A 22,790-nucleotide genomic window follows, 5' to 3' on the forward strand; every position below is an offset into this window, starting at 1 on the left:
TACCAGTGGTGTAAAGTAACCAAGTGGATTTACTTATATATATTTGTAATTTACAATATTTACAATACTTTTACTACTCCACTACATCTCAGAGGCAGATATTGTACTTTTAACTCCACTACATTTATTTGAAAACTTTAGTTACTAGTTACTTGGCAGTTATAAATTATAATATTATAAAACGTACATAAACCACTTTAGCCCTATTTTATACCGTGGATATTTGCCAATCTACAAGCTTGTAGATCTGCTATTTTCAAACATTTTGTACTTTTACTTTTGGTACTTAAGTACTTTCTAATGCAATACTTTAATTTTTTTTTTCAAGTACATTTTGAATTCCAGACTTTTACTTGTAACAGAGTATTTCTACATTGCAGCTTTGATACTTTTACAAAGTAAAAGAATGTGAGTACTTTTTCCACCACTGGTCATTAAAGTTTTTGTCTCAGATGGAGGGCTGTTGAAACTTCCGAAACCTAATAGGAACCGCAGTCTTTATATTCCTTGAAAGTTAGCATGCAGAAGCCATATTGTTGTTGCATTAATCAATAAAATACAATGTATACAAATTTTAAATCTTGTTTGAAATTACCAAATCTGCCTACCAATGATGTCACTGGTAGACAGGTTTCCCAGTAATTTGTTAGATTAATCAGACTTTCTCTCTACATAGGTTTTCTCTGTCAATATCAGTGGTTTTCAACCAGTGGTCCGGGGACCACGTGGTCCTTGAGGGGGTTCCAGGTGGTCCCCAGCTAAATGATGGAGAATTGGTAACTAAATGGACACGGCCCTTATAGATATTAGATAATAGATCTTTAACTATTGAGAGCATTAAGCCCGTATCAGAGTCTACGGTGGAGACCTATCCACCGCAAATTTGAGGTGGAAAGCTTTCCACCTCAAGTCAGAAAATAAGTGCAGGCCATCATAGTCACGGCCCACGGTGAAGTCCTTTACCCCGTCTAGACCGGTTCAGGTCGACCAATCAGTGAACGGGGTGTAGAGCCTGTCTGTCTGATAGTAAAAACAGAGAGATGTGTTGGGACTCACGGTGGAAAGCTCTCCACCGCGAGGAATGATGTAACGTTGTAGTTTCATGACTCAAAAAGACTCGAAAAGACTACAGCGACTATGATACGGGCTTAAATGTAACAAACTAGAGTTTCGCGGCCCTTCGGGCCGCTCACATCTAGAGTCCACCCCCGCTTCTTTACTGTAGTGTACTGTACTGTACTGTACCTTACTGTGCTGTACTGTACCTTACTGTACTGTACCTTATTGTATTGTACTGTGCTGTGCTGTACTGTGCTGTACCTTACTGCACTGTACTGTACTGTACCTTACTGTACCTTACTGTGCTGTACCTTACTGCACTGTATTGTACTGTACCTTACTGTATTGTAGTGTACTGTATCTTACTGTGCTGTATTGTACTGTACCTTACTGTATCTACTGTACTGTTCTGTACCGTACCTTACTGTGCTGTAGTGTACTGTACCTTACTGTACTGTATTGTGCTGTACCTTACTGTACTGTAGTGTACTGTATCTTCTGTACTGTACTGTATGGTAGTGTACTGTGCTTTATGGTACTGTTCTGTGCCTTACTGTAGTGAACTGTAAAAGTATTATGTAAATTCCAGATATTATTATTATTATGACTATTGTTAGTTTTTAATTATTGTTAGTGATGCAACTGATATGGAGATTCCGACATTCCAATCTTTATCTTTATCTATGTATCCATCTTAGGGCTGTCAAATGATTAAAATTTTTAATCAGATTAATCACAGCTTAAAAATTCATTAATCATGATTAATCACGAATCGAACTATGTCCAAAATATGCCATTTCTGTCTGTATATTGTTGTGGAAATGTATAGATAAAGGTGGAATAAGGCGGATACATTTATACAGTATGTACTGTATGTATTTATGAATGTATGATAAGCGACCGTCAGGTCGCAGCGTGATTTTAGGTCCAAAAATGTGTTAAAAATCGACCTGATGGTGGCGCTATATGGGACAGATCCATGTCGATGAGATAAGTGTAGACATACTGTGTAGCGATTTGTGTGATTTTAGGGCAAAAACTGTAGGAGCAGTATTCAAAAATGTGTTTTAAAAAATTTGGCGGGGGTCCCTGGAGCTGCGGGGGTCACTGGAAGGGTGGAGGTTGTGGATTGGCAGACAAGGATTGTGTGTGGAAAATTTCACATGGATAGGGGCAAAAAAGTGTGATGTGACGTGACAGACAGACAGACTGACGGACAGACAGGCGGTGGAGGTTTTCATAGTAACTGCGACCTGACGGTCGCAATTATAATCATTAGTATTGTTTATTTTAATTATTATTATTAAGGAACTCTAGAAATCTCAGTTGGAACTGTTACCCCAGTGACCCGATGCTGGATAAGCGGTTGAAGATGGATGGATGGATGGATGGATTATTTTAGAGTAAGCTACTTTATTTACCATTATTGTGTAGCAATAAAACACAGGCTTATAGTTTAATAAAGAGCCTAAATGCAACAATAGTATAGGCTTGTCATTCATGATGGAAAATACATTTTGGGGAGAAGTGGAACTTAGCATGAGGGGGAGATCATGATTACTTGATATCTGGGCTAATGCATTCAGTTGACACACGCAGCACAAGCCAGACTGTGCCGTTTGCCTATGTCAAATGAGGGTCAACGAGCTCGTTAACCTAACGTTACACAGCCTAGGATAGCTGGAAAATCTGCGCAGTGTTGAAGAGAAGACTTAATGATCACGCATCGCATCGCATTTCTCTGGATGTAATGCAATCGGTTGGAGCCTAAAAATGTGGATTTCAATGTGTTGCTATGTTGTCCTCTCCAATTGAACATCCAAAGGTAGTAGATCCCTATTTGAGATGTATTGATGATCAGTTATTAATCCAGTGGCAGCGAATGGTTTCCAAGCTGTTTAAACAACTTTTTTTCAGGCAGCTTTAGTTTAGCGAGAGGTCTCCCCCTCTGCTGTCTGCTCAGAGTGACTGAGTGTGTGAGGAGGGGGGGAGGGGGGAGCAGGATGCGTTGCAGCCTTGCAGGGCAGGCTGTGTTCTCGGCTGCAGTGAATGGGCCGGTTAGCGAATCGGCATAGAGGTGGGCGGTATTTTTCCGTACGTTCTACCTACCGTTGAGTTGAAGTTGAGTTGGAGTGGATGCAGAGTAGGCGTGAATGTGGGCTTGGAAGTGGGATGCGGCTTTTGCTCAGTTGTATAATAAAGATGGACCCATAGTCTGTGTGTGTGTGTGTGTGTGTGTGTGTGTGCGTGCGTGCGTGCGTGTGCGTGCGTGCGTGCTACTGTCATGAAACTGTACTTTTTTCTATTGCAAACTTCTAATAAATTCTTCAATCAAAATCAATCAAAACTGATCTATAATAGTTTAGATTGGCACAGACAGTACATAGCAGGCCTATTATTAAACCCGGAACGGAACTGTCTAGGTACTGGGTGGTTGTGTAAAGGGGGGACACATTAGTGGTTACACACAACACCGTGTAGGTGAAGAGCTTTGAAGAAGAGGTGAGGTGAAGTTGTTCTGTGGGTTCACTGTCTAAAATGAGATCAATACACATTGTTTTATTCATCTTTCCTCTTCCAGTGCACGCCCTGTAATGCGCGCAGTCATCGATGAGTCCCGACGCTGACATGAGATCATGAAAACCAGTACAACAACAACAATGGCCGTTGGGGAAGCAGCAGCAGCCTCCTCCACCATGGCTGTGGAGCTTCCAAACAACCAGCCGTTATCTACAAACCCCGCTATGTTGAACGCTAAATGCGTTGGCTGCGGCCTGGTGGGTTCTCTGGACAGCATCATCCAACACGCATCTACCTGTAAGATAACAGGTAAAGACAAGGATCAACAGCTTTATGTGTTGAATGGATTACAAAACTGTTGCATACAGGGGATGCTAGCTTAGCTAGCTAACGTTAGCTTTTGGTCACTGGTGGATTTGATTGATTGATTGAAGACTATTAGAAGTTTGCATAGGAAAGGGTACAGTTTCATGAAGGTACAGTTCACTGATAAGGTCTACTAAAAGGAGATCCTAGAAAAGACTAAGCTTATTTCCACAGGAAACCATTAAAGTATCTCATATAACATTGAATGACAGACGAATAGAACACAGTACTATGCAGTAGATATGTAAAGAAAAGAAAATGAAAGGACAAAAAAAAAAAAAAAAACAGTAAGTCTAAACAAACAGTAAGTATATACAAAGAAGGGGGAGGGTAGGGTTGGGCTAAGATTGTTTTCTTTACCAGTTGCGAACGGCTGCTTCCTGTAAGTGGTTTTTCAGGGCAATTTTAAAGGATGCTAGGGATCCACACTCCTTTATGGCCTTCGGTAAGGCTTTCCACATTTTGGTGGTATAGCAGAAGAAGGAGAATACATTTCTTATTGATTGATTGAGGAATTTATTAGAAGTTTGCAATAGGAAACAGTACAGTTTCATCAAAGCACAAATCACTGGTACAAGGTCAACTAAAAGGAGATTTTTCTCTTTTTTACACTTTTCGGCTTATTTAAACAGGAACCACTTGTATGTAGGTTATCTCATATACTTAGCCCCTTTTGCGACCCAAGTTACTTATTTTGTTTTGTGAAGACCGTAGTAACTTGTGTCGCGAGAGGGGCTACTCATATACTGTAACATTGAAAGAGAGACTTGCACTTGCATAGGAAATTGTCAGTAACAAAAGGGGAGAAAATAAAAAAGCAGTCATAAAAAATAAAACGAGGGATAAAGAAACAATAGTAATAAAGTGAAATGGGGGATATTTACAAAGGAAAGGGGGGGGGGAAGAGTTTCAATATATAATATTGAAACTAATAATGACGATCATTACTTAAGTGAATAATAGATCTGTATCAGGTCTTCATGGGTTAATTTAAGGCTAAACTGGGCCCTCATTCAGAAAAGGTTGAGAATGATTCCGACATGTTCTTGACTTGTAAAGTAATAAATAAAATCAACCAACGAACTCGTTTCCTACAGAGGATCGCCCCAATGGTCAATTTCAACACACTGAAGACCATAGCTGGTGCAATAATCCAGCCCCTCTTTGACTACGGAGTTCACGTATGGTATCGTGACGCCCCACAAGCCCTGAAAACTAAACTCCAAACAGCCCAAAATAAACTAATTAGGGTCCTGCTTACCCTTCCCTATCAGACTCATCTCACCGCTACTCACCAGTTAAGAGTGGGGTGGCTCAGAGTAGATGACAGAGTACAGCAACTTGCAATGGGCCTGGTGTACAAGATACACTACACCACTATGATACCCAAGTACCTGTCAAAATACTTTATAAACATTAAGGATGTCCATAATTACAACACCAGAGGCAGCGCCACAGATCACTTTCAACCCAGAGTCAAAACCAACAAAGGGTCAAACTCTTTTTTCTGCTATACCACCAAAATGTGGAAAGCCTTACCGAAGGCCATAAAGGAGTGTGGATCACTAGCATCCTTTAAAATTGCCCTGAAAAACCACTTACAGGCAGCAGCCGTTCGCAACTGGTAAAAAATGAACCTAGCCCAACCCTACCCTCCCCTGCCCCTTCTTTGTATATACTGTTTGTTTAGACTTACTGTTTTCTTTTTTGTTTTTCTTTACATATCTACTGCATAGTACTGTGTTCTATTTGTCTGTCATTCAATGTTATATGAGATACTTCAATGGTTTCCAGTGGAAATAAGCTTAGTCTTTTCATGGATCTCCTTTTAGTAGACCTTGTACCAGTGAACTGTACCGTCATGAAACTGTACCTTTTCCTATGCAAACTTCTAATAAAGTCTTCAATCAATCAATCTTCTTATTGTCGGAGTGGCGACACTCCCATAGGGGTTAAGTTTAGGGTTAGGGTTAGAGATAGGGTTAGTGTCGGAATGGAGACATGTCGGAAAGGAGACATGTCGGAGTGTCGGGATGTAACCGAGAATGAAAAACGCTGATTTTAGTACATCATCAAACAGAGTCCATTTTGGTTGTATTGAGCTTTTAACTCATTCACAACCAACTTGAATAACGCAAGCTCAACCTTTTTGTTTTTAGTGGTTGTCGACAATGCAAGCAAAGCACCCCAGACCCAGACCCCTGGCAGTGATGCTCAAACAGCTTCATGTCAAGGTAAGGACCCACATTCAGTAAGAGAAGATTATTGTCGTTAGTAACTATCTATACTTGGGTCACGTGGGGACCTAACAGTGGAGAGTGAGACAGTGAAAACTGAAATCTGAATAGTCATTTTCAGGGGTTAAAGGGGTAGTTCACCCCCAAAATGACTTTTTTTCTGTTGATTAGTCACGCCATGGAGACTAGAGTTCAATAATATTTTTTGTTTTTTGTCGCATTCCTAAGACAAAAATGTGATAACAATAAATTTACCCCCATTTGTTCCGGATGGAGACCCGTTTCGAAACGGGTCCCCATCCGGAATCAATGAGGGTAAATTTACTCGAATCAAATTTTTGTCTTAGGAATGTGACAAAAACCAAAAAATATTATTGAACTCTACTCTCCATGGCGTGACTAATCAATAGAAAAAAAGTCATTTTGGGGGTGAACTACTCCTTTAAAGCAGGGTTCTTCAACGTTTTCTGGCCAAGGAGTAGGACCCCTTAGTTGAGAGAGAGATGAAGCAGGGACCCCCCACAACCTGTTCATAGATTCATTGTTTGACAGAACGATGTGTATTTTGGATTCATGGCAATTTGTGTTTTCAGATATTTAACCACTTGAGCCGTCAATACTTAATGAACTTGACCTTTTTGGCTAAAGTTCTCAGAATATGGACACTAGGGTTCAAATGGTTAATATAGAAAAATTAGAAAAAAAGGTTTGGAGGACTCCCTTTAGTAACTCTGAGGACCCCCTAGGAGTCCCAGGCCCCCTGTTGAAGACCCTTGGGTTAAAGCCAAAAACAATATTCCAAGACTGACATTTATTTGACCAATATCTGATTTTAGAAACATGGCACGCGCCGTGCAGCGTGCACCCCAATATTTGGGTTGTTTCCCTGAAGTTCTGAACTGCCTTCACTGAATGTGTGTGTGTGTGCCAATCCATACTTCATTTTATAGAAGTGTCTTCTGAGGTTCTGTTGTATTCTGTTGCTCGTCTGGCCAATTCATATACTCATATCTTGAAATTATAACTTTACTAGTTTGGAGATCACTTGACAAGCGACAAGATTTGCGGATCTGCACTGATCTCAGAAATAGCCCCTATGGAATCCTCAAGACTGAAATCAGTCCCCACGACTGAAAACCTTAACCCCTGCAGCATCCTTATATATTCTGTCATTGGGCTGACTTCTAGCTGGCAAAATTAAACCATTCCATTTTGCTGTCAACCCCCTCGAGGACCCCTGGGGGTCCCCATACCCCACTTTGAGAACACCTGCTGTATAAAGTATTGTAGTCTATAACTTGAGAATGTGTGTCAAGTAAAATCACAGCGTGATACACAGACAGTAATGTCAATTAGGGATGGGAGATATGACATTTCTGGCCGATATCGATATCCGATATAATTAATTGCTTTGCTTTGTGGATGTGATCTCATTCTGTATTTAAAAAAATATATATTTTCCATTCTGAACTGAAGGCATGCAAACACTGAATTTAAAAAGCAAGACTAGGGATACACCATTGAAACGTTGGCCCATATCCCAACAAACAGCTTGAATGTAGTATTTTTTATTTAAAAATGTTCCAACTTGATGACACTTTTTAAAGCTTCCCCAGCCTTCATCATAAAACGATGTATCTTTTTTTTATATCGGTTCGATACCGATTTTTACTGCATTTAAGGCCAACATCGGCCGATACCGATATGATCGATGGCCGATTAATTCCCCATCTCTGATGTCAATCTTGGCTCTTTGGGTTGATGATGTTTTGTAGATCTGTCCTGGGCGCCTCCATCCTTCTCCATGCTGAAGAGAGACGGCTGCTATGTTTCTGGCATCGTCAACACAGAGGAGGAGCTGGAAACTCTGCTGGCCAACCACAAGAGAGCCACACTCAGCTCTTACAACCAATGGTAAGTAAGGAAATCTACAGCGCTCTTCTTTCAACCAATGGTATGAAGCAAGGAAACACTCAGCTCTTTCAACCAGTGGTATGTAGCAAGGAAATCTACAGCACCGTGCTAAAGTATGAAAGTATCTGCATCAAAATGTTGTTAAAGCGCCAAAAGTAAAAGTACAACTTGTTTGAAAATAGCCGATCTACAAGCTCACAACACGTTGCGGTGCAACATGTTGTGAGCTTGTAGTTCTGCTATTTTCAAATAGCCTAGGTATAAAATGGTGCTTTCAAATAATTGTAGTGGAGTAAAAGTACGATATTTAGATCTGAGACATAGTGGAGTAAAAGTATTGGGAAATGGAAATATACTCAAGTGAAGTACAAATACCTCAACATTTTAGTACAGTACGAAGAACAAGAAAAACTATGTGCTCAAGAGGTAACAGCAAAGTTAAAAAACGTGTGGTGGGTGCTTCTAGGATAAGTGGGATAAAACTTGGAAAAGAGAGGAGCAATCCGAGCACTCAGCGTTAAAAAAGAAGGGAGCGGACGTAAAAACTGGGAACTTTATTTCATTATCAAAAAGCCAACATGTTTCGACCTCTCTGGGTCTTCATCAGAGCATATATGTCTGTATATGCTCTGATGAAGACCCAGAGAGGTCGAAACATGTTGGCTTTTTGATAATGAAATAAAGTACCTGATTTTTACGTCCGCTCCCTTCATTTTAGTACAGTACTTGTAATAAATGTACTTGGTTACTTTCCCCCGCTGGTGGTTGACCCTTCGTGACCCTACAGGTCCAACAACTCGTCAAAGAAGAGCAGTGACCCGAGCCGAGGGAGAGTACTGTGGCAGGTGGAGGACTACTGTGAAGAGACGCCGCTCTCTGTCACCAAGAGAGTCATTATGCTGTGTCAACATGGCAAGGAATACGCCAGCAAGACCGGCTCCAAGGCTAAGGTACACTGGCAGAACCATATAGGGCAAAGCGGTGGGCGTGGGTTACTGGGAGAGTGTTTTCTGCTGGTGATTCAGTCCGAGTGTATCAAAGGGTGCGTTCGGAAATGCGCACCGGGTGTGGTTAGGGTTAGGGGTTAGGTTTAGGCATAGTTTTACTGAGGTTAAGGTTAGGGTTAGGGTTAGCCATAGTTTTACTGAGGTTAGGGTTAGGATCAGGGTTAGGTTTAGGCACTCACTACACTGAGCACACACCCGGTGCACATTTCCAAACGCACCCTTTGATACACTCGGACTGAAACACCAGCAGAAAACACTCTCCCGTGGGTTACTGGTGCCACATAAAAAATATTACATTTTCCCATAGACTTTTTCAAAAATATTTATATCAATTATTTTAACCCCATCCCCTGCTAGGGGTTTTCTATAATAGTCTGTAATTAAATGTATTAAATTGCCTTTTTTCTTTCTGGCAGCTAAAAAAATAATAATACAATAAAAGATATCCATGGTCTCCTTGCAGTTGGGAGAAAAATCTAATCAACCCCCAGTAGTAATCCATTTGAAGATTCACAAACACAAACAGCACATGGATGGATCTATTTGATAAAATACTCCTCCTGGTGCAAGAGGAAAAGCTGACTGGTCAGAGTGCAGGATCAGCACTCCACTGTAGCCACAGCCAGCCCAGAGAGCAGGCTGGTGTCTCATAGATTAGTGAACAGCCCCATCTAGTGGCCGAAAACGGTAAAACATACAGATAGTCTTGGGTTCAACAGCTGGTAATGCAAGAAAGAAGTACTGGTACCTTTGGCGGGGAATGAGTTTTAAGCATCTAGATCAGGGGTCTTCAACATTTTCAGGCCAAGGACCCCTTAGCTGAAAGAGAGATAAAGCAGGGACCCCCACTACGTATTGTATACGATTGTGTTGCAGATTAAACATTTTCACAGATTTCTTAGACCGCGTAGACTTGTTTGACAGCACTGTCATCAGTGTATGTTGTTGGTGTATTTTTAGACATTGAACCACTTGAACTGTCAATACTTAGTCTGCTCTTCTTTTCCCTCTACACACCAAACTTCTTTGCCAAGAATAGCTGATCTACAAGCTCACATTGTGAGCTTGTAGATAGGTTATTCTTGGCCAATGTTCCACACAAAATAGGGATACTAGGGTTGAAGTGGTTAGTGTAGAAAAAATAAAGTTCATATCACACAAAGGTTTGGAGGACCCCCTGTAGTAACTCTGAGGACCCCCTTGGGGTCCCGGACCCCCTGTTAAAGACCCCTGATCTAGAGTCAAGCCATCCAGGATCCTGGTGAATAATGATCATGAAACCTTTGATTCTGTTCAAAGAAAACATTGAAAACCACTAAACCAAGGCTATTTATTAAATGCAGTTTATACTATGATTACATATTAAATGCAGTTTATACTATGATTACATATTCAAATGGATATTTTCACAGAATCAAAGGTTTTATGGTCATGATTCACCAGGATCCTGGACAGCTTGATTCTAGGCTTAGAATAATTGATACAAATATCTTTGTAGAAAATGAATGGGAGGGTTTTTTTTTGTGGCACCAGTAAACCACGCCCACTGCTATGCCCTGGCCTATTGGGCTGCCTGCAACTATTGATTCTCATAGCGAATTAGTCTTACTTTTCCCATTAAGTGAATACTTCATTTATCAAATAATTGAGAACCGTGTTTTTTTTTGCAAATACGCAGCTTTGTGTGTATTAGGGCATTCACCAAATATTCGAATATCAAAGTCACTGTTCGACGGTGTTCACCGAAGTCTAATATTCGCTTTTTATATTTTTTATTTGTATTGTTTTCTCTTTAAAAACGATATAGTTTATAAAGCTTGGCTAGATAGGAAGTCATAAGAATGAGTTGTCAATGCCCCTGGTGGGTGAATTTGTTAATGCTCTATACCAGGGGTTCTCAAACCTTTTTAGGCCGTGACATATTTGAACTGGGGACCCCCACCCTGACAAGCACTTGGAATTGTAGTCTGGCTGTGGCTATTTTCACAATGTTCGCCTCTTGCTTACTTAATATTTGACAGTTCTGTCGAATATTCGACTATTCGAATACTAAAAATCACTATTCGTGAATGCCCTAGTGTGTATGTGTAGTTTTTGTTTTGCCACAAGCTCTTGATAATGCTTTCCATTGGTTCAATATTCATCATCACCAATCCTTGATGGACTTGCCCAACAGGACGACTCTCTGGAACATGTGTACACCAGAAAGAAGTTCATTGCAAAGAGAGTGAAGAAATTTGACTGTCCGGCAAAAGTGTTCATTCGACATGTGAAAAGGTGCGTTTTGTTTTTAATTTCTAAAGCCTGATTCGATATGTAATTTCTGCACAATTGAAAAGAGGCCACCTTTGCGTAGAACAGGCTTATTATCATTGGGGCAATGGGGCCAGTGTTATTTTTGATAAAAGACTGAGATTTCGATATTTAGTCGATTAAGACTTGACTAAACAATTTCAGAAGACTGAAGACTAGGACTGAGACTAAATATGTGTTTTTTTAAAAGACTAAGACTAGATCTTTGCTGTCAAAATGAACACTGCATTAAGACTAAGACTGTTACACCATACATGTTGATGTTGAACTATGTACACTAGGGATACACCAATACAGTTTTCTTTTTTTTTTAATTTCGATCCGATCCGGATGTAGGCTACATAGCAAGTATAAAAAAATGCATCAGCTTTCAATTAAAGCCATTTATTAATTGTAGGATAGGCTTCAGTTCAAATAAGCATGCAGTCAGTGCAACTGAGCGCAAAATGCAATGGCAACACGTGTGTCTCGTCTCAAGAGTGGAGGAGCAACGAAAAAGGTTTGCTGGATAATATTGTGGGATATTGTTTATTTAATAAGTATATGTTAAAACGTTTGCTTACAATTGCATGATTATATTGCATATTTATAAGCCAGAGACTGTTTTATTATAATATTTTTATCTGTGACTTGGATCGGTGACGTCGTGTCCGATATCCCAATATGACTTAGTTACATGTCTCCTTTCCGACACTAACCCTATCTCTTACCTTAACCCTAAACTTAACCTCTATGGAAGTGTTGCCACTCCGACAATAAGAAGTCAATGTCGGAGTGGCGACATGTCGGAATGGAGAGCAGTATTGCTTAGTTAAGTCATATCGGGACCTGATACCGATACTGAGAAGATATCGGTGCCTCCCTAATGTACACGTCCTGCTACAGAACCTGCTACAATGTGTAAATGCACCGTAATGCTGTGTTCACATTAGCAGCTACAAATTGATCTGGCGGTCAACATCACACTAACAGCTTCAAAAGCTTCACAATGACCAATCCTTTAACCATTTCCAATCACCTTCTCCTTCCACAGCGAGAGGAAAAGTTATTATATCTGTCAGCCAGTTCCCTGTTCTTTTTAACACATGCCAATATATATTTCCTTTATATTTTCTCACTCGTCACTCCCACACACTGACACATGGTTGATGACATCAACAAGCATGTTGCGTACCACTTAAGGAGCAACTTTGCGACTGTGTAGCTGACCACACTTGGTCATCTTGGAGTGTTTTTGTTGAGAATAAGCATAGCCTGAGCCACTGGGGCAGCAGTGGCTCAGGGCTAGAGAAACCGTCATTAGAACACAGAGGGTTCCAGTTCGATCCTGGGCTCCCCCAGAGTTGGTGTTGAAGAGTCCTTGAGCATGACTCTGAACTAGGGGTGGGCAATATGGTGATAATTATCGTTGAGACGATACAATGTCTCCACAATATGCCTTTTGAGAGGTATCGTATATAACGTGATACACTTGAGTTAGCCTTGTAAGAAATCCTGTTGAATCGTTAATACAGAGATTCATTGCAGAATTCAATTTAAACCTGCATTTTGGTCTAAATCAGTAGCTCTCAAACTTTAAAATATCAAGGTCTCCACTTAACTCTGACAGTATACAAATGAAACGGGTTAATTTGGTTTCATTTGTATACCGTCAGAGTTACATACTTGCAAAGACCTCCCAAAATGAACCCAGAGAGTCTAGTTTTTGTCAAGTAACCATAAAAGCCAATGTGAGAAAGAATCGTGATAAAATCGTGTATCGTGATACAGCTTGGGAAAATATCGTGATATTGTATTTTTCCATATCGCCCACCCCTACTCTGAACCCCTAGTTGCTCCCTGTGAGCAGGTTGGTGCCTTGCATGGTTTCCTCTGCCATCGGTGTATGAATGTGTGTGTGAATGGGTGAATGTAATGCACAATCTATGTAAAGTGCCTTGGATAAAGGTGCTATATAAATGCACCGTTTACTAGGTGTAAAGACGTTTTGCCAAATGTCTCTTTTTTTTTCAGGTATGACACGTTTAGTATGAAAGGACAAAATCTCTCCAAATATGGCAGAGACGAAACCATGAAGAGGCTGAAGCTGGAAATGTCCAAATCAACCCCACCGACCTCCACGTTCATCCACGTCAAACTCCCCCTAGTGGAGGCTCACCAGAACCACCCCATGGACTCAGCATGCGGCGCTCCCAGGCGGAAGAAACGCCGGAGAGTGAAAGACAAAACCTCTGAGACGGTACGGCTGGGATGAAAATCTTTATTTATACAATCCTATTTTCGATGCCATAAAAACACAGTTCAATCGTTAATCTTCAAGAAAGATTATACGATCGTAACTAGGCCTGTCACAATTACTACATATTCGCCAAATTGGAACTATCTTAGATAATCGTAGTTATTTTTTACATCATAGTCTTTAGCGTCTCCATGTTGAAACAATTTTCATACTTTTTCCAAAGATTGCCGAAATCGAAGTTCAACAAGCTTACAACATGTCACAATGTGACGTGTTGTAAGCATGTTGATCAGCTTTGTTCCACTATTAAATCTTTTTGGGGGGTGAAATAACGAAATGTCTCTCATTTCGTATATTTATTATCTATATCTATGTAAGTTATTTGTCATATCTGCCTTGTGTTCATGATTATGAAGCCTAAAAAATGAGCAGAAATTTAAATTGTATTCACTTGTTCCAATGTTCAATGACAAAAAAAAAACACAATTGTTGAATTGAACTTGAATTTATAATCGTGACGGTACTAATCACTCTGTCACTGTAGGCTGAGCCAATCACACAGCAGCAGGGAGCCCAACCCCCCCACACGGACACACCAAGCTCCGCCCCCCTGGATACGGCACGCCCCGAACGCCGTATGTCAATTTTGGCTCTTACTTCCTTCTTTGACTGGAAATTCAAAATATTTATTTTAAAATGTTTGAGCAGTGATTAAGTGAGTAAATGATATAAAGTTTTGGTTTATGTTTGTACAATATTTTATATTTACTTGCTTGTTATACTGTATAACTATAGGGAAATCTTATCACACTGACTATTAATAATTACAAGATGTATTTCTGTTTGTTTGCTTACAAGATAAATGTTCTCAAATATAAACTTTCTTTAAATCTAGGTTTTTCAAATAGATTTCAAGGTTTTGCAGCTCTTTGGTTATCAGTAGTCAGTGCAGTCTAGTCTAAATGACTTTCAATGTTTTGTTTTTTTCTTCTTCAGACCCGAGACCACCCAAGACCATCAGACCCTGCCCTCTGTGCTTCAAGCCGTACGCAACAGTGGCCTCACACCTGAGGAAAGTGCACAAGGTTCAATACTATTCCTTCTATTCTACTGCATCTCAAGAGACCCATTTTATTCCACTACAATTATTTGAAAGCTTTAGTTACTGGTAGATTTTGATTAACCCATTTAGGCCTAGAATTATTGAATGCTTTAACCAGTGAAAAATAGCAGATACAAGCTCACAGCGAGCTTGTAGATCTGCTATTTTTGAAAAAGTTGTGAAAATGTGTGCAAATCTTCGACTATATGTATTTTCAAAGGGAACGTTTGTAACTCAAATTCTGCTTCTGGGGGGTCCCCGGAACTAAATATTTTGAGATGGGGGTCCATGGCCAAATAAATATCATTTTGGGGGTCCTTCACATGAAAAGGTTTGAGAACCACTGACATAGTAGTCTCTCAAGAACAGACTAACTGAGCTCCATTTAAGTGAAAAGGACCTTTTCTTTGACGATGGCTGGCCAGACTGCTGACATAGAAACATAGGGTTTTTCCAAAAATCTTAGAAGGATTCAAAAGACACTTATAGAATCGGGTCACAATTCTAATTTTCACGATTTAAAAAAAAATAGCAGATCTACAAGCTTGCAGCGCGGCACTCGGTGCTGCGCTGTGAGCTTGTATATCTGCTATTTTCTTTATATTTAAAGCATAAAATATTGCGTCATAATGTGTTCAGGCCTAAATGGGTTAATAATACAAAACATACATTTATCTCTTTAGCCCTATTTAAACGTTGCCTATTTGAAAATATCTACAAGCTCACAATGCATCGCATCGTGACACGAAAGCTCTTAGATCTGCTATTGTCAAAAGACCCCGTCTTTAAGGCCCCATTTACACTGGCAGCCAAATCCAGCCTGAATCAGAATCTGTGTCACATCCAGATCGGAATCTGATTTGTTCCATGTGAACATGTGACCATTTAAACCAATCGGATTCCAATCTGGATGTGGCACAGATCTGATTCATGCTGGATTTGACTGCCAGTGTAAATGGGGCCTTAGTATATTGATGCCAATACTTTTGTAGCCTACTTTTACTCAAGTAAATCTTGATTACCAGACTTTTACATGTAACTTTGGGTGCGTTCGGAAATGCGCACTCAACGCACTGGTGTGCCATGTTGTCGTTTGTTTATCCGGTGCACTTGGTGAGCTGTCGTTCGGAAATCCAGTGCGCGGCGCACCGGTGTGCTGAGTGCACGCACTGAGCGGCCATACTCAGAAGATGGGGTTTGACGGTGTGGTTCGTCAGTGCGGTGTTTTGATTGGTTGGTTTTCATGGCAATGTCTCGAGCACTTCTCTGCTGTGAACAATGGTGTAGGAAATTATAAGAAAATGCACTATTTGCTGCTTTATTGGTCCTTTGGGCGTCATTGTTACACACGCATCAACTTGTAAACTAACAGCAGGTAGGCCAATGTTATTGCGACCGTAGGTCGCATTTACTATCAAACCCTGCACAAAGTGTAAGTCCGTCCGTCAGTCCGTCAGTCTGTCTGTCACACCTCACACGTCACACTCTTGCCCTGCTCATATCTCCGCAACCGTTGCCCCGATCCATGCCAAATTTTGCACACACGTTCCTTACCTGCCAAAGTACAACCTTCAAGGACCCCCGGAGCTCCAGGGACCCCCAGCTCCCTGGGGGACCCCCAGATGTAAAAAATGACCAAATGTGCTAAACTGACCAAATGACCACCCCAACGGGGCTGCTCACGGGGAATTCCCGGGGACCACCCACTCCTGGTGCTCCAGAACGGATGCAAAAGTGGTGGCGCCCCCAGTGGAGGACCCCCTACACTGCAGCTCACATAAAATGCCGTAACTCCGGCTAGGAGCGACCGGGACAGCCGGGGCCGGTACCTATTCGTCCGCCTTGCCGGCGCGGAGACCCCACCCCTCATTTCTCACATGGCCCTCTTCTAGCGCCACCATGAGGCCGATTCTTGCAAAACACATTTTTGGACACTGCTCCTACAATTTTTGCCCTAAAATCACGCAAATCGGTACACAGTATGTCTACACTCATCCCATCAACATGAATCTCTCCCATATAGCGCCACCTCCAGGACGATTTTTAAAAACACATTTTTGGACACTGCTCCTACAGATTTTGCCCTAAAATCACGAAAATCACTACACAGTATGTCTACACTCATGTCATCAACATGGATCAGGAAGATTTTGGCAAAACAAATGTTTGCCCTATTTGTGGAGATAAGTGACCTACGGTCGCTTATCTCCCGATTAGGGAGTCTTACTGGTGAATTAATTTACCTATCAATAGCAACGTTACGTTAGCAACTGCTGCTTTAAGAATGTTTTCCGGCTGAAAAAGCACACAGTTGCCTCATGTCTGGTCGTTCCTATTAAATAAACCACACTGAATGCACTCTCAACGTCACCGCCCACTGCACTCACTACACTCAGCACAAACCCGGTGCGGGTTTCCGAACGCACCCAGAGTGTTTCTGCAATATTGATACTTTTTACTTATAGTATAAACATTGTAGTACTTTTTTTTTCAAACCACCGAAGGTATTCAACAAAGAAGAGCGGGCGCTGCTGCTGGACCTTGCGGCCAAGCGCGTGGACATCCGGGACGCGGCCTGCCCCATCCCGGGATGCCCGTACAAGAGCGACCGGCTGTACACCCACCTGCTGGCCGAGGGCCACCCGGGCCTGAGCAAGGAGGAGGCGGAGGGACACATGGACGCCGTCCGGAAGGAGAGGACCATCGGCCTGCTGGCCGCTCTGAGGGCCTCAAACCCCTGTCCGCCCATGGCTACCGCCCTGGACCTGCAGGTGAGCCACGTTAACATGTCTGGAATACTCTTAGTCCATTTAGACCAGGGGTGGGCAACTTCGATGATGGCGAGGGCCACTATATTTCCACCTTCACTCCAGAGGGCCACATTGCATATTGCTACGTCCTACTTTGTCATTCTAGTATCTCATACAAAAGAAGCAAAAATAGCCGATCTACAAGCTCAAAATGCATCGCAGCGCGATGCGTTTTGAGCTTGCAGATCGGCTATTTTTGCTTCTTTTGAATTGAAATTCAGATTTTTTTATACATTTTTTAATTGGAATCCTGAAATGTAACATTTTGATTGAACACATTTAGTTACATACTCATGTTAACTTCCATCCATCCATCCATCTTCAACCGCTTATCCGTAATCGGGTCGCGGGGGTAACAGTTCCAACTGAGACCTCCAGATTTCCTTATCCTGAGCAACTTCCTCCACTCCCTCAGGGAGTAAACCGAGGCGTTCCCAAGCCAGTTTGGAGATATAATCCCTCCATCTGGTCTTTGGTCTGCCACGGGGTCTCCTCCCAGTGGGACGCGCATCGAGGACCTTCCTAGGAAGGCGCTCAGGGGCATCCGTACTAGATGCCCCAACCACCGTGTGTAGGAGCAGCGGTTCTACTCCAAGTCTCTCTCGGGTGACTGAACTTCTCACCCTATCTCTAAGGGAGATACCAGCCACCCGTCTGAGGAAACCGGCCACTTAACTTTATGAACCTAAATACAAAAACGTTGGACATAAAAATACTACTATACTAGTCATTAAGCTACTAATATAGACTGTCGGAATTAAAGCAGGTCATGTTTGGAATTGCTGAAATCAATAATATATCAGTATTCCGGTATTAACCTGCGGGCCGCATTAAGTGAAGGTGGGGGCCGCATGTGGCCCCTGGGCCGCCAGTTGCCCATGTATGATTTAGACCTTTAACCCTAACAGTTTCTATATTAGTGGTTCCCAAACTTTTAAAAATCAAGGACGCCCAGAATAGTATGTACGGTATATGCTGCGGACCCCCCATCTCAAAATATATTTTTTACAGGGACCCTCCAGAAGCAAAGATGTCCGTGGCCAAATACATATAATTTTGGGGGTTCTTGACATGAAAAAGTTTGAGCACTTCTGACATAGAAACATGTTTATTTATAGAGTCGGGTGAATGTATTCAAAGTCTAGCTCAAATTGTCATGATTCCTCAAAAATGGCAGATCTACAAACTTGTAGATCTGCTATTTTTCTATTAGTTAAAGCATTAAATAATTCTTATGCCTAAATGGGTTAAATGTAACTCCCCGATCCCCTGCAGATCCAGTGGGCGTGCATGGTGGGGGAACAGCCGCAGGAGCAGCTGGTGGAGGAGGAGGCGTACATCCCCACCTACGAGGACTGGGTGGAGCAGGAGGAGCAGCCCCAGTGTGGTCCCTACGAGCCGGAATGCTCCCAGCCCTGCCGCCAGGCCCACAAGAAGCTCTCCCAGGACAACCGCAGGCTGCAGGAGCAGCTCTCCCAGCTGAGGGTGAAGTACAAGCAGCTGGAGAGGAAGCACCGCGTCCTGTGTGAGGCCGCTGGGGTGGTGAGTGGAGCTGGCCTCAGCCTGGAGGCCTCAGTGTTGATTTAGACCAGGGGTCTTCAACGTTTTCAGGCCAAGGACCCCTTAGCTGAGAGAGAGAGATGAAGCAGGGACCTCCAGATTCCGTATAGTTTCATCGTTTGACACCACTAGTATTTTGGATTCATGTCAATTTGTGTTTTCAGATATTTAACCACTTGAACCGTCAATACTTAATAAACTTGACCTTTCACTCTGTAATTAGTCTGCTCTTTTTCCCCTCTACACCAAACCTCTTTGCCGAAAATAGCCGATCGCCTATTTTTGGCTAAAGTTCTCAGAATATGGACACCATGTTTCAAGTAGTTAATATAAAACAAAGAGAAAAAAGGTTTCTATCACACAAAGATTTGAAGGACCCCCAGGGCCTGTTGTAACTTTGAGGACCCCCTGTTGAAGACTCCTGATTTAGACAGCACATTTTGATTTAGTTTTTAGTCAGCCTTTTGAATAACCTTTAGTTGAGTTTTAGCCATATTTGAGTCATCTGATAATCACAAGATTTTAGTTGACTAAATCGACAGCTAACGTGCATTTTGGCTGTCCTTGGTGGAGTCTTAATGGCTGATTCTTACACCCGGTTGTATGCTGAAAATAGTTTTTATTTTTATTTGTTGACGAAATTTTAGACTTAGTTTTAGTCATCATAGCTTAGTTTTTATTCAGTTTTGATGACGTTTTCATCATTGAAAATAGGTATTCAACAAACATTTTTCATCGTGGTTTTAGTAAACAAAATCAACATGGCTGAGGCCTCAGTGATTAGTACAGTGGGTCTTAAAGGAGTAGTTCACCCCCAAAATGACCTTTTTTCTATTGATTAGTCACGCCATGGAGACTAGAGTTCAATAATATTTTTAGTTTTTTGTCGCATTCCTAAGATAAAAATGTGATAACAAAAAATGTACCCCCATTCGTTCCGGATGGGGACCCGTTTCGAATCGGGTCCCCATCCAGAATCAATGGGGGTAAATTTACTCGAATCAAATTTTTGTCTTAGGAATGTGACAAAAAACCAAAAATATTATTGAACTCTACTCTCCATGGCATGACTAATCAATAGAAAAGAAAATCATTTTGGGGGTGAACTACTCCTTTAACCTTTTCAGGCCGTGTCGTGACCCACCACAGATACATATTGTGAAAATAGTAGATATACGAGCTCAAAACACCTTGTGTGAAGTGGCGCTGTGCGCTTGTAGATGTGGCTATATTCAAAAATGTTTGCATCTATCTTTATATCATTTCACAATTTGGTCAATGTTTGACCAGTTGTTATAGTATAATTTGTTGATTACTTTTGATGCAGAAATGCTAATTGTTTTCTTTTCTTTCTTACTTATTTCTTTCACTGTAATAAAAGTTTAAATTCACTCAAAATCCTGGGGGATCCCGGGGGTTCCGACCCCTATGATAAGAATGGATTAGAACTTTTTTTTCTTTTTTTAAGTGTACAGCGTAGGTAGGTGTTTAGCTATCTATAAAAGCGTGTCACTTTAACCGCACCTCATGGCAAATCTCTGGACTGATCAGCACCAAATGTCTTGTGCACATTGACCATAGGCCACCACAGCACCTCAGAGCATTTTCTTTCACGTAAAGTTTCATAAATGTTCAAATGTTTAACTTTTATTCAATAATGAAAGTCAATATGGCTTTGATGGGGCTGAAACCTTGCCCCCCAAATATTATTTCACTAATTGTGATTTTCTCATCTTGTCTTTTTGACAGCCAATGCCAGAAGCTGGTGCGTGTGGACGGGGACGGGGGAGGAAACCTTCTGTGAAGAAGAGGCGATCAGCAGGACCCGAGGAGGAAGAGAGACATGGCCTTAGATGAGCCAAAACCGTGGCTCTCCAACGCTTTGATTTCAAGGACCTCCATAACTCTGGGAGTGTACCCGTTACGGGTCCATTTGGTTCCATTTGTACACTATTACATACAGTACATTCGGAACCCCTTCAAGTACTCTACTAACAGAAAGAGGGTGCGTTGCATAGCACTCTCAGGCTGTGGTTGCAGGAGATCTGATATAAAGTCCCCATCTCCATTGGTAAGAATAAAGTCCCCCATCTTCTCCATTGGTCAGAACAAACAGCATTGTGAGTCGTTTAAGGCAGTGGTTCTCAAAAATGTTCATGTAACGCAAGGCGACACTTCAGACGCAAAGGAAAACAGAGTCTGCACGCTGGGTCCATGCTCCAAAAAGCTCAGAATGTATCGCCACCACCACACAGAACGGGATGTTTCTGACCTAGGTGGCTCTTCCTTAGACTTAGGCCTCGGCCAGACGAATCTGTATATTTCATATATCCCAGATTTTCAGATATACACATAGAAAAATATCTAGGTCCACACAACAAAGATATCTGGGTCTAAAATAATCGGAGTCCCCAGACCTCCACTAGGGGGACAAGCACACCCACACACAGTAAAGTCTTCAGAGATATCTGTGTTCCATGCCTACATGGATCCAGTGAATCGGATGTATTTCAATGTCTTCACTTATTTATCTGGTTTAAAAAAATATCCAGTTTCACGGCCGAAAATATCCAGCTTTGTGTGGCTGCAAGCCCCACACGCACAAAGAAATGTCTTAGCTTCAGAAATATCCAGCTCTTTGTGGCCGGCACCTTAAGTTGCATCCATCTCCCATGAAGTCTTGAGCAGAGCGCTTGTTTTCTGGTTTGTAGTTCCTTTACTAGCATTGGAGTCACTGGCTCACTGAAAGAAAACTACAAGCGAAATGTCTGTTATGTGTGATCAACACACAGGCAGCACTGATGTCCTATTCTAAAACCTAACCTAAGGTTTCTGAAAACCTTCAAATTCTGATTCAGAAAAATTAAAAATGAATGATGTTGCTATATGTATAGCAAATACTAACAAGGCCAGGCATTGCTCTTTTTTTTTTCTTCAAATCATGTAACTTGTGATGCACTTTTTGCAAAATCATGCACTCAATGCAGGAGGTTGAATGAAGAAGAAGAAAAAAAAGATCACTCCCCAAAATATTAGGCTTTGCTATCGCGATTAATGTTCCGCAAGTCTGGATCTTGTAAATAATTAACCAAAAGTATTAACAATGTAACAGTTCTATGTACTCATTTCTCAGTTGTATTGGGCATAGCGTATATATATCCATCCATCCATCCATCCATCCATATTGTACACGCATTTCTTATTTTGCTTTGTTTTTTCACACTTTCACACCATGTTTCCCATGCCAATAAAGCCCCCTTTGACCAGAGTTGACAATAGAGAGACCGTTTCAGATGCATCATCATAACTCCAGTTCACTATCAAACACTGAATAAATATTACAAAAATATTATTCATATTTACTTTAACAGCAGTTGTGTGGACAGATGCTTCTATAAATTGTACTAATGTGTTCATTAAACCAATAAGTTCATACAGTATTTGCCATTTCAGTGACCTCAGTCAGGCGGTGTTCTTGCATTGTATTATCATTAAACGGTAATACCAAACAACTTAAATGGCCACTGAGGATTTTACCGTTCCGATGTTCATGTCATTGATGTCAGGCAGAAACCACACAAAGTAGAGGAAAATCTACAAGCTTGGAAAATGTTAGAAAACTAGAAAAGAAAATTTTAAGTGTGCCTGCAGCTCGCTAAGTCT

At 41.4% G+C, this 22,790-nt stretch overlaps 1 protein-coding gene across 1 annotated transcript; it reads left to right on the top strand.

Annotated features, from left to right (window-relative positions):
• The first annotated feature begins 3,535 nt into the window (after nucleotides 1-3,535).
• On the top strand, nucleotides 3,536-22,149 carry LOC308306990 (uncharacterized protein). The gene is made up of 12 exons (XM_080752049.1): nucleotides 3,536-3,561; nucleotides 3,641-3,888; nucleotides 6,105-6,179; nucleotides 7,958-8,096; nucleotides 8,884-9,046; nucleotides 11,280-11,380; nucleotides 13,430-13,655; nucleotides 14,200-14,290; nucleotides 14,652-14,740; nucleotides 17,262-17,528; nucleotides 18,843-19,109; nucleotides 20,877-22,149. The coding sequence occupies exons 2-12, from the start codon at nucleotides 3,696-3,698 to the stop codon at nucleotides 20,982-20,984; spliced, it is 1,719 nt and encodes a 572-aa protein (XP_080608175.1). The 5' UTR covers nucleotides 3,536-3,561; nucleotides 3,641-3,695; the 3' UTR covers nucleotides 20,985-22,149.
• The last annotated feature ends 641 nt before the right edge of the window (nucleotides 22,150-22,790 follow it).

The sequence above is a fragment of the Nannobrachium achirus genome, assembly GCF_963921795.1.
Source record: "Nannobrachium achirus genome assembly, chromosome: 2".
Classification (NCBI taxonomy): domain Eukaryota; kingdom Metazoa; phylum Chordata; class Actinopteri; order Myctophiformes; family Myctophidae; genus Nannobrachium; species Nannobrachium achirus.